Source organism: Monopterus albus, unplaced genomic scaffold (genome assembly GCF_001952655.1).
Source record: "Monopterus albus unplaced genomic scaffold, M_albus_1.0 scaffold58.1, whole genome shotgun sequence".
Lineage (NCBI taxonomy): Eukaryota > Metazoa > Chordata > Actinopteri > Synbranchiformes > Synbranchidae > Monopterus > Monopterus albus.
Genome location: NW_018127938.1, coordinates 1946898 through 1962619, shown reverse-complemented (window position 1 = coordinate 1962619; position 15722 = coordinate 1946898). Strand labels below are relative to the sequence as shown.

General features: G+C 40.8%; 1 protein-coding gene across 11 annotated transcripts in view; it reads left to right on the top strand.

Annotated features, from left to right (window-relative positions):
* The window catches only part of sgip1a (SH3GL interacting endocytic adaptor 1a), a 71001-nt gene that overhangs the window by 6902 nt on the left and 48377 nt on the right, over positions 1-15722 (top strand). For 7 of the 11 annotated variants that reach the window (XM_020602759.1, XM_020602757.1, XM_020602756.1 and 4 more), the window contains 2 exons: positions 2899-3039; positions 6744-6788. In XM_020602759.1, coding sequence (XP_020458415.1) covers positions 2988-3039; positions 6744-6788 — 97 coding nt within the window. In that variant the 5' untranslated portion in view covers positions 2899-2987. Of the gene's footprint in view, positions 1-2898; positions 3040-3348; positions 3482-5975; positions 5995-6341; positions 6620-6743; positions 6789-15722 lie in introns of those variants that run through there. The other 4 variants (XM_020602760.1, XM_020602758.1, XM_020602764.1 and 1 more) reach the window with 4 other exon arrangements.

The following is a 15722-nucleotide window of genomic DNA, read 5'->3' as shown; positions in this document are numbered from 1 at the left end:
TACTACTGTAGCACTAAATTAGGGTCATCATCCTGCTCACCTTGTTAAATGTGGCAAAAGATAGAACATAACTGCATTGGTTGTTAATAATTGATTTTGTTGTTGTTTGTTTAAATTGGTTTAGCACTAGCTGTTGCTGGTACAAAGGGAAGAGCACAATGTGTGCAGCATTTCTATTTATGTTTTTTGGGGAAACTGAAGATGTAACTAGAACACCTTTGATAAATGATCAGCAATTCAGGGACCTGAAGTGGCATCACCATACCTTATCCTCCTTTCCCAGCAGTTTCTCACTTGCAGTTTGCTGCTAAATGCAGCTTTCCCATCTTGTGTTCATACAGTAATATAGTGATGACCCATTTGAATGTGTCTTGTGCTCTTTGCTGGTGGTAGAAAAAGCAGTTTTGGACCTGTAAAGAAATACAGAGTGACATCACTGGAAACATAGCCAGATAGGCACACCACTGCACCCTACAGGCGAAAGGCATGAGCAAAGGTGGAGAGAAGTAGGTCACAGGGAGGGAGATGGAGGGTGGCAGTTCAGTGGGTGGGTGCACTGGTGGTGTCTAAATAGAAACAGTTGCAAGATAATAGTTGGGAGGGGAAACGAGAAGTAGATGGAGTGGGGATAGAAAAGAGAGTGCTTCAGTTCACCTAAACCGGCTCAGTTTGCACAAGTGTGACAGATAAATGAAATGTGCAAGAAATAAGAACCTCCATTCTCATAGTCTGCTTTTAAATAGTATGTGTTATCTGTCCAAATGCCAGGGAGACAGCCTGCTCTCAGGACTGTTGTGCTGAGATAAGAATCAGGGTGTGTGTAGCACTGTGCTTGAACATGGTGACAATGAAGTGAAATGTCACTGTCACTGCAGGTATCAAGCTCAAAGTAAAGCTTGAATTGTTATAGCCTGTCTATACTGTAAAGGGCTGCCACAAGTAACCATTATGCACAGATGTTGTGTCTGGAGTCTCAAAAACAGACCATGGTCCTTACCTGGATCCCTGTGTATCTTCTTCTTCTTTCGGCTGTTCCCGTCAGGGGTTGCCACAGCAAATCATAATTTCCACCTAACTCTATCCTCTGCATCCTCTACTCTCACCCCAATTAACTTCATGTCCTCTTTTAGCGCATCCATATATCTCCTCTTTGGCCTTCCTCTTGACCTCTTGCCTGGCAACTCCATCTCCAACATCCTTCTACCAATATAACCACTATCCCTCCGCTGTACATGTCCAACCCATCTCAATCTGGCCTCTCTGACCTTGTCCCCCAAAACAGCCGACCTGAGCTGTCCCTCTGATGTGCTTATTCCTAATCCTGTCCATCCTGGTCACTCCTAAACAGAACCTCAACATCCTCATCTCTGCTACCTCCATCCAACCTGCCTGCACTTGCCTCTTCACCTCTTTCCTACAGTCCCCATCACACTGGACTGTTGACCCCAAATACTTAAACTCCTGCACCTTCTTGACCTCAGGCCCCTGTAACCTCACTGTTCCACTTCCCTCCCTCTCGTTCATACACATGTATTCTGTCTTACCACGACTGACTTTCATTCCTCTTCTTTCTAGAGCAGACCTCCACCTTTCCAGGTGTTCCTCCACCTGCTCTCTGCTCTCACTACAGATCACAATGTCATCCGCAAACATCATTGTCCAGGGAGATTCCTGTCTGACCTCATCTGTCAACCTGTCCATCACCATAGCAAACAAGAAGGGACTCAAAGCCAATCCTTGATGTAGCCCCACCTCCACCTTGAACTCCTCTGTCTGACCTACAGCACATCTCACTACTGTCATACTCCTCTCATACATATCCTGAACCACTCTGACGTACTTCTCTGCCACTCCTGACATCCTCATACAGTACCATAGAGTGCCAAGAGAGGAGCTGTCGTATGCTTTCTCTAAATCCACAAAGACACAATGTAGCTCCTTCCGACCATCTCTATACTTCTCCATTAACATTCTCAGAGCAAAAATTGCATCAGTAGTGCTCTTTCTGGGCATGAAGCCATACTGCTGCTCACAAATACTGTGTGTAATAAAGGTGTATGTATTTTTGTGACTACTGTTCTTGAACAAGGAAGCTGAGAATAGTTTAGAAGTGGAGCAGAGGTGAGGTGCTTGGATAGGGGCAGCATATGGCAGGCAAAGGAGCACTGTGTTTAAGTGAACAGTAGATGGTGCCAACTGCATGTGCCATTTTGGGTTCTTGTGGGGAAGTAGCCAGTATTTAACTAACATACTGTATATTCTTTTTTTTCTATAAAACAAACACCTAAAATATTCAAGTTGTCTAGACTGTCTCCCATCAACATGCAATATAATCAGGTGCCTCTTAAATTCAGGATAGCAAATTTCCAGGTTGAGAAAAGACTGAAGTTTACTGATAAAAGTGTAGCGTTTAGTAAGATGAACATAGTAACATTTCACTTTACCAGGACCAAAAAAGAAAAAAGTTAAAACTATAATTATGTTGGTCTCTGAAACCAAGTTCCTGAAGTTAAATTCCTGAGATTTTTGAAATACCTTAACGAAAGTTTGAACAGTGCTATATATCAAAGTTTCAAATGTGTAACATGCATGTGCACAGTATCACACATTTGCCTTCTGTCAGTTCTGCAGAATTTGTGCATGATTTGAAAAGCCATTCATGTGCCCATACTGAATCTAAGGACGTGTTGACCTTCACTGGCTGTCACATCTGGACTCAGAATGTATGGTGCCACATTACTATTCTCCACAGGTTGTGTGGTCATGTGATCACATTTGCCTGTGCACTTGCAGTAGTTAATTTATGTGCTGGGCTTAGCATCAGGGTTCTCTGTGCAGTTCAGTCAGGCAGAGTACTTTTGTTACTGCTCATCCTCGTCTCCCTCTTCTCTTTTCCAGTGGATCATCTTGTCGCTGTTCATTCTTCTTCCTTCTCATCCCGCTTGTTGGCTGTGGTGAGTACAGGGGATCCATGGAGACGGCTGTAAATGGCTGAGGAGCTGTGTACTGGCTGGTTTCGCATTGTTGCAGGTACAGCAGGTAAAACAATTCCCTTTTACAGCACTCCTTCCTCATCAGAGAGAATGTGGATTGTCAGTGAAGATGAGGCATATAGTTAATAGTTTTTTTTGCATTTATGTTGTTTGGGGAATTTTCCTTAGACCATCTGATCTCTGTGATGAAATAGGTTTTGCTACAGTAGTAATTGTGTGTGCTTGTAGCTGTGTGTAAAGATGTAGCCATTCAACCTTCACTTAGTTGTATAATACTGCAATAACATTTGGATGTTTGTGTGTTTATGTATTTATGTGTACACTGTGTGTATGCATGTTCACTGTGCACTCTCAGATGGTGAATCGGGACACTCTGGCACTGACATTTAGAGAGAAGGGCAGACAGAAGTATTAAAGGAGGGAGGACTAGACAGAAAACTAGAAAGATAAGGAGAAGATGGATTTATTCACATCATTCAAACTACTTGGTTTGTTTACCCTGTCTTACTTATCTCTTGTGCTCATTCATTGGCTTTTTATTCTTCCATGTAGCTCTGTGTCTCTCAGAGTATAGGATATTCAATAGCAAAGCATATTCATCCAAATCAACATGTAATATCACACATTAAATTCAGTGGCCTGCAGTGTAACATACAATTTGTGTCTCTTCTGCTCTGCTATTCTCACCCTCTTGTCCATTCCTCAAGATTGTCTGTTCTTCTCCATAGTAAATGGCATAAGTGCATGTCTTTATTCAAGGTGCTTCACTCTTGCAGCTCCAACACAGAGCTTATAGGGCATTAGGCTTTATTTAGCAAATCTCCTCCCTTCCTCCTCCCTTATTCTGCACTTGTCCACTAGCAGGCATAGCAGCAGTATTCAGCTGCATAATCTCTACACATACTGTTGTATTTGGACAACTAAATGGCCCAATATTAGCCTAGTTATAATAGACATGCCCAGTCTATTGATATTTGTAAAACTATTGCTAGTGTTACAGTACCTTGGATGAGCAAATATTCACGTTTTTTTGCCTCCCCAGCAGTGAGGCCTTCAAACCAGCACTATGGTGAGCATCTGCCATGATTCTTGGTGAACACTAGATGGCAGTGCAGTAGAACATGCTGGTTGTCTCTTAGTAAGGGAAATCAGGAGGTAGTGTGGTAATGTAGAGGAAAATGGGAGGCAGGTGGTGGGAAATAGAGATGTAGAGGAAAAAGAAATCATAAGGTAGATGTGGGGAAAAAAAGGGTAGACAGTTTAGCAGAAAATTTCAAAAAGGGGCAAGAACAGAAAAGTCACTAAACACAGTTTTGGAGCGAGGTTGGAGAAGGAATAACAAGAGCAGGGGCTTAAAGCTGGGGGCAGGGTTGGAGGGTGGCTGCCATCTCTTTGGGAGCATCTGCTGGGTGTTAAGACAGAGGAAGACAGGAGGATGAAACGAGGGAGGAGACGAGTGAGCCACATGGAAACAGCTTGACAAAAATAACAGGGTGAAAATGAGAAAAGGGGGGAATTGTCAAAGAGAAAGGAAGAAGTGATTAATGTGAGACAGAGCAAGAAAGGGAGGGAGTCATCATCACATGGGCTTAACCAAGACTTCGTAGGATTTAGTGGGCCTGAGCAGTACTGTCTCTGTTTAAAGCATGACTATAGCTAGATAGAGGGGAGAAGAAATACTTGTTTGACCATCTGGAGGAAATTAGTTACCACAGACTATTGAATACCCCATAAATACACACTACTATATATACAGTTGATACAATTTCCATAGAAGGCATCAGCTATCTTAAAATATAGAAAGAAATACACAACAAAAGAGAAAAATACAGAGATTGGTAGCTTTTAAAAGGGTTTACAAGTACTGACATTTTATTGTCTTAATATGTTCACTTACAGATTTCTCCCAAGTTTTTATGTGACATAGTGGGTAATAGAAAAAAAGGCACAATTGTCAGAAAGTGGTTAAAAATGATACAAAGTTATGATCTATGGAAATTGTTAGTTTCATTATAAAAAAAAAACTATTTTTTTTTTTGTTTGTTTGCTTGTTTGTTTTCTTGCTGTAAGTATAAATATCTGCATATAAATGCAGATATTTATACTTACATGCTTTCATTTTGCTTTATTTTTATTTAATATAATCTTTATTTATTCATTGTCTTTCTGAATGTTTAGTTTGTTTGACTGAAAAATAATTTTAATATTAGTAATATTCATTTAATAGAATTAATAGAAAAGATATATATCGATTGTTTGTATTAAATCGAAAATACAAAATGCTTAAATTAATGTAGCTTTGTCATATGTACTGTACATCATGGATTACTGTGTGAGCTGCTACTACTACAACTAACTAAAAATAATAATCCTAGCACTAATCCCTGGGTCATTCAGTATCACTCTGGTCTTTCATTTGTTTTTTGCAGGTTTGCCTCATTGTCATTCTCCTCTGCTCTTTGGTTTGTCCATAAAAACAGTCACCACCTCTCCCCCCTTCTTTCTGTCTCTCACTCTCCACCCTCTCATAGAAAATTAATCAGCACATAAATGCAAGCGCACACCCCTCTACAAGGTCTGGTCTGTCATTGGCCTTTCCTGCTGGTGGGTTGCAGCTGTAGCCTTCACTGCCATGATGTCACACTGATCAATACTGGTTCCAGTGCAATGGGGAAACACAGAGACTGAAAAAGACTAGGGAGTGAGACAGGCTGTCAGAGAGGAGTGTGAGTAGGAGGGAGTGGTGAAAGGAAGAGAGAGAGGACAGAGTGAAATCAGTGAAAGACCAAGGAGGGTGGGACACAGGCAGACACTACAGTAATAGTCATTATGCAGCGATTGTAGAGCAAATATTTTGTGCACTGTGTGTTTATATAGAGTCTGAGCGTGTGTATTCTCAGCATGGCTTGTCATTTGGCTCACACCTGCACATTATTCTCTCCATGAGCAAATAATTAATATCGTTCACTGCTGGGCAGCCTCGGCACACTGCACTGACAAGGTAGGGTGAAGGGGAGGGTTCATGTGCTAGTATGTGTGTGTATTTACTATATTTGTGTACCCTTTATATTTACTCTGTTCATGTCTTGGCTTTTTCAGTACCTCTGTTTGGATGTATAAATGTGTGTATTCAGTGTAGGCACAGTTATTTGCAAAGCCCAGAGGTTCTTAATGTAGAGTTGGGCCAGTGTCAGGAGATTCAAGCTGTAAGGCATGTGACTCCACAGAGGGCTATAGGGATAGGCTTAGGCCATCGGTGACCTCAGCAAAGGGCTCCGCCCCTCCTAAACTCCCGCCCCCCTTCCCAGACACACATACACCCACAGCCCTCCCTTCCTCTCAGTCTCTCTGCCTCGCTCTGTCTCTCTCTACCCTGCCTCTTTTATTTATTTTTTTCCTCCAGTTAGCTTTCACCCCACCTCTGAGCATCCTTCGCTATGTTGGTTAGAGCCTCAGCAGCAGCAGCAGCAGTAGCAGTAGCAGCATCCATGGCTTAAGCTCCTGCTCTGATCGAGAGCTAGACCAGCCAGGCTCCTACCCCACCTCTCTCCTCTCTCTGCCTCTATCAGTATCTCTCGCTCCTGGGCTTGTTGACAGGCGACGTCTGGGGGTGTCAGAGGCTCACGGTTAGCCAGGGCGTTAGCCACACGCACACGGTTGCTCAGCTGCCCATCAGCTCTGCTGTGTCTCTCTGGTAATCGGAGGCTTCTTCGCATCCCCCCCTTCTAACACCTCCTGCTTTCATTTCAGGCTCCTTGGAGATAGAGGAATGCAAATCTGCAACCATGATGGAAGGTAAGATGGTTTTTAATTACTATTATGCTGCCCACTTTTCTATTATAATTCAGTGTTAATCATTTTATTAAGTCCTTATCCTAAATGCTTCATATGCAGATAGATGTGTGCATGTGTTTGGGTCTGGGAGGTTCAAATGTCATATGCTGCCTGACTATTTGGAGTACATACATTATGGTGACTTGCATATAATTCTTAAGAAGAGAGCACAGCCACTCATTTTGTAACCACAGAGGCACAATGGCGAGGCTAACTGAAACGCGTATATCTTTGTGTGTGTGTGTACCTTTGTGAATGTGTGTGCACATGTCTGAGTACCCCACACTCCCCCTTTTCCCGCTTCACGTCGTAAAGGATTATTTGGATTTACTGTGCAGGAGGTGCCCAGCTGGCTCGCTTGTTAGATTCATTCAGTGCCATATGACTCTGCTGTGTACCTGGTCACACCACATTGCTATCTTTACCCAGCACTGGCATGTGGATTGCACCTCTGTATGGGTGGGTACCTGCGTAATTTTATACTCATCCATCTCTGCTGGGTCAAGTGTAGTGAGAGAACCGATTTTGATAAAGAAGAAAATTGACGATTGTTTTAGTGTCATGTCCCTTTAAATGATGACATCATCAGGGGAAGGCCAGTGATGGAGGGATGAATCTCTACAGCTTTGCAGCTGGCATGCCAAAGCCTCCATCCATCCATATTATATCTTCTATATATATTTCTTAATGTTCATATTGTTCAGGCTTCCAGTATTTAGCTACAATACCAGTGATCTTTTACTTGACGAGCAATCTAAACATGTTGACTTTTTTTTTTTAAACAACCTTCAGTTATGTAAGATTTGACACCCCCCTGCAGTTAGATACTTATCCTTACAGTACAAGTATTTTTTTCCATGTTTCAAAAAAGCTAGACAATGTTGTCATTCAAGCCTGTTTATTCTGCTGCATTTAGTAAATGAACTCGTTGCCTGTGTGTCTGCTGCTAAGGAAGACTCTCATTAGCTGGTTGTCTGGTTGTGCTGGTGTTAGTTTGTGTCCATCTTTGTTTAGACATGAATGTTTACATGCATGTTGTTTATGTGCTGTGGTGTTTCGATGATTTCACACCACAAAATGAATCACGTTTAACAGTGGCCAGATCTTTTAACATTAGGACTGGATTTGAAGGTTGGATAGGTACATGTGTAGTGTCAACTTAAAAATTGTTGGCATTTGCCAGTGGTTTGAAATTGTAACTTTTCAGCTCTAATTTTCAGCCATGTTTAATCCACTGTCACTCCAAGTGTGACGCATATTTCTGTACAGGTACAGTGGAAGATCCTGTTATTTTTGTTTAGTTAACATTTAATTGAAGTGGCAGTGATGATATTGTGCATTGTCATGATAACAATAAAAAAAATCCGTCTAATCCTGTAATTGAAACGTTATTGTTCAAGAACACTGGAAATTTGGTTTCCAGAAAGGGTAATGCAGTCCACGAAAACACACACAAAAAAGTAACAACAAAATGAAGTAAAACACTAAATGGATTGCATGTTCCATACATCTAAACAGAACCTTTACATTAGCACATATAGCACAATGAAAACTGCTTAAAAAGTGCTTTATAACAGTAGAATGAATTGAATTGAAAAGCTTATATGACAAAAATGGCATTATAGATATGAGCACCCAAAAAAACCACGATTAGCTTCTTATTTGTAGGAAACCACAATTTGGCTCACTTTCATGTGCCTTTTTATTTTATTATCTACCCATGCATGTTAAATAACTAAAGGTCTGTGATTGCTGCCCTGCTGTCAGAGGTCAGAGTCTAAATCTAAACTGAATGAAGTACATGTTAATCAGTTGGGGTAGCTGATACAATGGCTTTTTCTCGTTGTGTCATAACAGTGTGTTAAACTACCGTGTTACTGTATTATGAAGAAGACAATGGTTGACCTAAATGTCTGGAATTCTAACAGCATGGACTGTGTGAGGGCAGGATTACAGTAAAGTGTTAAAATTGGATGCTAATCCTTGTTAGCTCTGCTTTGTAAAATGAGGATTACAATGAAACAGATTCTCTCTATTAAAACCAAAATTAAGGGTTGGGTTCAGGCACAAATATGCTGCAAATGTCCTGGGTTTACTGCATCTGAAGTTGTTGTGTTATTGTTATTGCTAGGCAAATGTCATTTTAAGTAACAAGTCTTCTACAGTACATGGTTTTCTGTACTCATGAGGGCTTGCATTTGGGTGGTTGTTGTTTGACCAGTGATTTTCTTATTTTTCCTCAAGGTAATTGTGTTGTGTAGCATGGGATTTCTGATCCAGGTGCAGTTTGAGGGAAGGAGCTGTAACATGGGGGTTCAGACATCATCAACATGATTGTGAAGTTTGATAATTCCACTTTTAACTGCATATGATCAGGATATCACTTATAAATGCGCAAGCTAGCATCAACAACCGGTAAACTTTATTGGCATGACCATGTTAGTTGGAGGATTTGTTTGCTGGCTTGTCCAGCCATCTTTCTCAGACACTTTGGTTCAGAGCAAAATGTGATATCTACTATCCTGACTGCCATGAAGTTTGGCATATTTATGGAAACCCTGATTAGTAACCTTTTTCAGATTTCATCTAGCTCCTTTGGTCAAACAGACATATTATCTTGAAAACCTGTGGGTTGGTTACCAGACAATTTGGTGTGAATATTCCTGGTCTCCAGTTGATTCATTTTAATGTTTTTAGTGGCATTCTAATGTCTTGTCTCTTGCGCTACCATCAAGTCAGAACCTCCCTTTGTACATGATAAAAATCAAAATCTAATGACATTTCCTCATGTTCCCTAGAGCCTAACTTCCTCTTCTTCCACCCCCAGGCCAAAATATAACTTTTTACACAAAATATCTCATAAACATATGTGTAGATGGTTATAAAATTTGTTAACCATATTCACTCTATGTTCCCAGTGGGAAATCCCCTTTGATTTTAGTGACCCCATGGAATTTCCTGTAGAACCACCAATAGGAAAACGTTAACACTGTAGTTCCAGTGCTGATAAGGCTCCAAGAATAGCAAAAGTAGCATGTTGTTGTCAGTAAGGCTTCAGTATCTTGTCAGAATGTTGTTGCCTTCATCCAACAGTTTTGCGGATTGAATGATTCTCTCATTTCCTCTAGCATGAATAAGACTTGTTCATTCAAGTTTTTTTTTAAAATCCTATCCACTAACAGAAGAAATCAGACTGTTCCAGAAGCCCAGTACTTAAAGCTCAGATCTTGGATCCGCCCTTGGCTGGAGTGCTTCAAAGTAAAGTACAGGGAGGAAGGACACTGGGCCATATGGTGGGCTACACCCTTATTCCTTTAATGCTCCGTTATGTGAAATTATGATTTTATAATTACGTGCTTTTGTTATTGTGGCCGATAATTTGGTTCTACTATGATGCAATTAAAAACAAATTAAGTTTTGAATTCCCTTTCTGTTTGAGCTCAACAAGATCATATCCAGTGACTCATCTTGAGAAAAGCATCTGAGCATAATATAATCTCTTTCAATTGAGTTCTGTGAGCTGCTCAGATCTCTGTGGAACAACCAATGCATGTGTTTATGTACTTGAACTACAGCTTTACATTACTCAACTTTGTCATAATAGTCTTGCATTTCTGTTGATAAAAATATCTAATACATTTTGAAAGATCTTAGTTTCAAAATATCCAGCTATTCATGTTATAGCAACATGACTGCATGAAGCATATACTGCATGAAGTATAAGGTATTGCTTTTTTTTTCTTTTTCTTTTTTTTAAGTGTGTTGAAGCCTGCTGACAAGCAAAAAATTTGGGATTGAGGGTAATGTATATTTTTCTCTTTCCAAGTCCAGTGTTGCAATAGGGTTGCGATTTCCCTGCCACACAGACTCACTAAAATGTCATTACTAATAGAGTTGAAGTCCTAATACTGTGTTGGATTGTGGGGTAATGTTATGTTCAGTCATGTCATGCAGTAATGACAAAAACGCTGACATTGTATTACCGCAAAACATATCAACCTATCACTTTGAAAACCACAGAGAAGGCTCAGTGATGTCAAATGGTTAGCCTTGCTTAATTTACAGTACCATCACGTCCAATAAGGTCTGTCTCTTACACAGGGAGACTCTGCTGCCATATGGTTTCCCAGGAAACAACCATGCATCTGACTCGTGTCTGTTTTGGTCATGAGCTGGGCAGAGGCAACCAAATGCAAATTTTGTGTATATGGTGTGCTAGGATGGGAACAAAAATATAAACGATGGCGGCCAGTGGTGCACCAAGCCTGTATTGTTGAGGAAATTCTTAATAATCTTGAAACCTTTTCTGCATGAACTGCTGCATTGCTCCCTGTCACTGATCCAAATGAGTAATTTAATATTTTGCACACACAAGTCACGTGGGCTGATGCATCGGAAACAGCCCTTAGTAACCTAGGAGAGAGTTTATGATGATATGAAACAGAGCAGCATACCGTCTGTGAATGCAGAATTGTATCTACCAGCCGTCCCTCACGATTGGTGCCATTCATTTTACATACTGAGTCATAGGTTGAGTTTGTTTTTCTCCCATCTATGGCCCCCCATAGATGCTATAGTACAAGATTATCCATCTGTTTTTCATTACAAATAAAAGCTTGTACACATCTGCACACAGGTTAGATTGTTGGAGTCCCCTGTGTTGCAGTGATTAATACAGTCCATTTCATTTATTCAGCCACCAGACTGACTGAGATGTGAAATTACAGAGACAAAAAGTGACAAAACTATAGCATGCTGAAAGCAGTTGTATCCCTAGAGCACAGACAAGGCGGTATGTAACTGATTTAATAACATGTTATTGTAGTATGTGTGTGTCCAAATAATAGCTGTGTACATTGGCATGTTGCCTCAAATCATGACTGTAATACCAATGAAGATAGTGTTTTCCTTTTATCAGATAAACTAGTTTAATTGCAACCTGTCAAAATATATTTAGGTAAAAAAAGTTTAATGCCTACATGTTTTTTCAGCCGTGCTCAAATACATGTAAGACACTGTATGTTAACTAAAATATGTACAAATGATAGGAGGTAGTGGCCAAGGCTACTTCTGACATCACTATGTATTCTGGAGAAGTGACAAGTGTGAGTCTCTGATTTTCCTAATAATAATTGTATGCATGGATGCTAACATAACATTAGACATAAACTCATGCATGTGGATGTCTCCTCAATCATCAAAGTGCATGTTCGTGTCTCTGTCTTCCTCTCAAAGTGTGATAGACACAGAGGAAAACTCACTGCTGAGTGTGTCACAGTAGAATGGGACCATTGTGACTGTGCTTGACAATATGTTTGACAGAGACCCAAATGAACTTTCCCACAACAAAACATGCAGGGAGAGAGACTTGGGGCAAAAGGGAACAAAGGGAAAGCAGTCAAAAAGGAATGGCTTGTTCTTGTTTGCACTCTTCTTTTTACCATATTCATTCAGCCATAGACACATCATAGCACAACAGCTTTATAACACCCTTCTAAATTCTGTTTGTTCACTGTGCATCCACACACACATAGACAAGCTTATGTAATGCCCAAGATTCAGAGCCACATAAACAAACATGTTTGTGTAGTCCAGTGTCAGCAGATGAGGGTGTCTCTCAGCATAATCACAGCAGATTCAGCTTGAAAACTGCCTGTCAAAAATACCATCAGATTAAAGCAGCTGTTTAAACTGCTGTTTGGCCAGATCAGGCTTTGATGATATGGAGTAGTTAAAAATGAAAAGCTCTGAAAATGCTAATTTTCTTTGAAAACAATTTTCCATGCAATAGTTTTCCACATACTATTTCTCCCTTCAGTGCCATACTGTTTTCTTTTTGTTTTGTTTAGTTTTTTTTATTTTACACATAGCACATTTAAAAACAGGTAGGGAGTAACAGACTGTTAACCAGTAGACTACAGAAGCTGGTTTCAGCAAGACAGAGATCAGAGCAGCCTGCTGTCAAAACAGTAGGTGAGTTTCTGTTAAAGATGTGAGGTCTAATTTAATCAGTGGTTCTGAAAGGATGTCTAGTGTTGTTGCTGCTGCAGCACTAATGTCCTCACTGTGATGGCACCGTGGGTGCATTTGCGCCAAGGTTTATGACAAAAGAAGAGCAGGGGACGTCTCTGGTGGCTCACCATCAACGAGTTCATTGTCTTGTTGACGATCTTTATGCTGTTGCATAAAACCGTATTAATTGTACAAATGTTTGTGAATGGCGTACTGTGCTATCTGTTTAACTGAGTTGGTATGTGTGTGTCCTGTCACACAAACCACGAGGTGTGTTAAGATCACAGTCTTGATCCTCTGTGAGCCCAACACCATGGATCACAAGGTCTTTGTGTAGCTCTCTCTCAGTCCCATGCCTCAAACACTAAAAATGCTGCTTTCATAACGGTGTCTTTTAGTCCATAGCAGCTAGATTTAATTAGAGGAGAGACTGTCAATGAGAGACACAGAGAAAGAAGCCAGGACATACACAGGGAGAGTGAAGAGTACACTATACAGAAGTCATTTCCAGAAAGGAGCAGGTAAACAAAATGAGGAGTGGTGGAAATACAAAAGGAAATGAAGTGAATTAAGATGTTCAAGCAAGACAGTGTGAGAGTAGAAGAGATACATGGAGAGCAGCAGTGCGTGTCAGAGCCCCAGAGGGAGAGGGAAAGACAGATGCGGTAGAAGGGGGAGAGAGGCCAATGTGATCCTCATGAAGAGCATGTATTTTGTTCAATCACATCCTTGTTTTTGGAGTCTAATCAACTTCATGTGGGGAGAAGGGTGCATTCTAGATTTTATTTTGTTTAGTTTAAAGTGTATATTACCCATATGCATTTGGATTTCCATCTTGGTTCAAGATGGCAGCTTCATATACATCTTCATTATTCTCACCCCACTCCTGTGGGTCGAGGTCAAGTAAATCATTGATCGTTGATGATTGTTGTGTAGTGCCGTTCTGGTAGAAACTTGTTCATGCCCACGCAAACTGCTATAGAAATTAACTCATCTTTATCTAAAGCCCTAGGTTAGTGGTGACTTTTTTTCTTTCCCCAAACACATTAGTGTTTTGACAATGGCAGCCATGACCCTAGTGTGATGTCTGTCTGCTTTTTACCTCTGCATGTTCCACCATCTTCTGCCTCATACTGTCACTTTTCTATCTTCTTTCTGCAAGGATCCTTTGCTTCTTTCTTCCCCTAAGTGTCTCTTGTTTCCTGTTCTGCTGATGTGGAACACTTTTTTTTTCCTTTCCTGCTCTGTTTTTCAAATTAGTCAAGAAGAACTGAATAGACATACAGGGAAGCCCTCAGGGAAGTTGGATTTATTTGGCTATGTAATATTAATGTGCTTCTTTGCATAATGCATTCAGCTCCCTAGCTGACTGTTAGTACTTGGCTCTGTCTCCTTAGACTCTACTTAATTAATAAATCAACATGAAATTGTGTTGCAGTTAAATGGATTAAATTTGTGGGGGGTTTTTCAGTTTGTGAGATAAACATCAACACACATTATCCTTTTGTGAGCACTGATGCACTCATAAGCTGTGTTGTTGTGAATTTTGGAGTACCCACTTACCTTCAGTTTGCATCATCTACTTGATTGTGGTTTCTTTAGTTTCCCAGAAAACCTTTCAACAAGCCCCAACGGCACATCCTATTCTGCCAATCGGTTTCATGTGTAGCAATACTATAGGGGGAAATTAGATGAATACTGATGCCATGCAAAAAGAAAGATAGTCTTCTTCCACTGGGGAAATGTATTATTTATGCCCAGGTTTCTCAAACTATAATATATCTCTATATATCATTTCTACTAGGGAGTTACAGTGACCAACGACAGCATTATGACCACCGACAGGTGAAGTGAATAAGATTGATTATTTCATTACAATGGCACCTGTCAGTGTGTGGGGTATATTAGGCAGCAAGTGAAAATTTAGGCCTTGAAGTTGATGTGTTGGAAGCAGGGAAAATGGACTCTGAATGACTTTGACAAGCAGTGACGGTTTTTGGCACGGGCGAACCGGGCAGCCGCCCGGGGCGGCATTTTTTCATGACACGTGGGGGGCGGCACAAGCACTTGGAAAGAAAATAATCTGCGCTGCTAAGTGGTTTTCTATTATGTATCATATGTGGCGCCCCTGCTTGATGAGAAGGTGCCGTGCACAGAAGCTGTGTGAGAGGTGGAAAGGGGAGGGGAGGGGGCGCGGGAGCAGGAGGAGAGTTCACCTCTCCCTATTTTATATTATTGTTGTTCTCTGCTCTTGCTATATTCTGATTGTACATATTTTTGACACTTTTGTATACAGAGTATATTTATTTAAGTTGTGATAACTTATACTGTTTTGTGCAGAATTGTGGTTTCAAATGTTCTGTTTGTCTTACACTTATATTGTTACAGTAAAACATCACTGTGCAAAATTTAGTGTTTTTTTTTTCCTTTGGGGGCGCTCAGAGGGGGGTCTCGGCCGGGGAGTAATTCAATGTAGAACCGCCACTGTTGACAAGGGCCAAAATTTGATGGCTGACAACTGGGTCAGAGCATCTCCCACACTGCAGGTTTTGTTGGGTGTTCCTGGTGGTGGTCTAAGGCAGCGGTCCCCAACCTTTTTCGTACCACGGACCGGTTTCATGCATGAAAATGTTTCCGCGGACCAGGTAGAGGCACGGGGGTTCCAATAACAAAAACCTTTGTCAATTCATGTAATCTGAATGCAACAATTACACTTTATATTAGGCAATTACAATAATTCTACACTATATCAACTCACCATAATGCAGAGTCAGTGGGAGCCCTGGGCTTGTTTCCCTGCAACAAGATGGTCCCAATCGAATTGTGTTCCGTATATCCAGTCTACTTTGTTGTCTTGTTTTGGTAGCAGTCACCGCAGCAAAC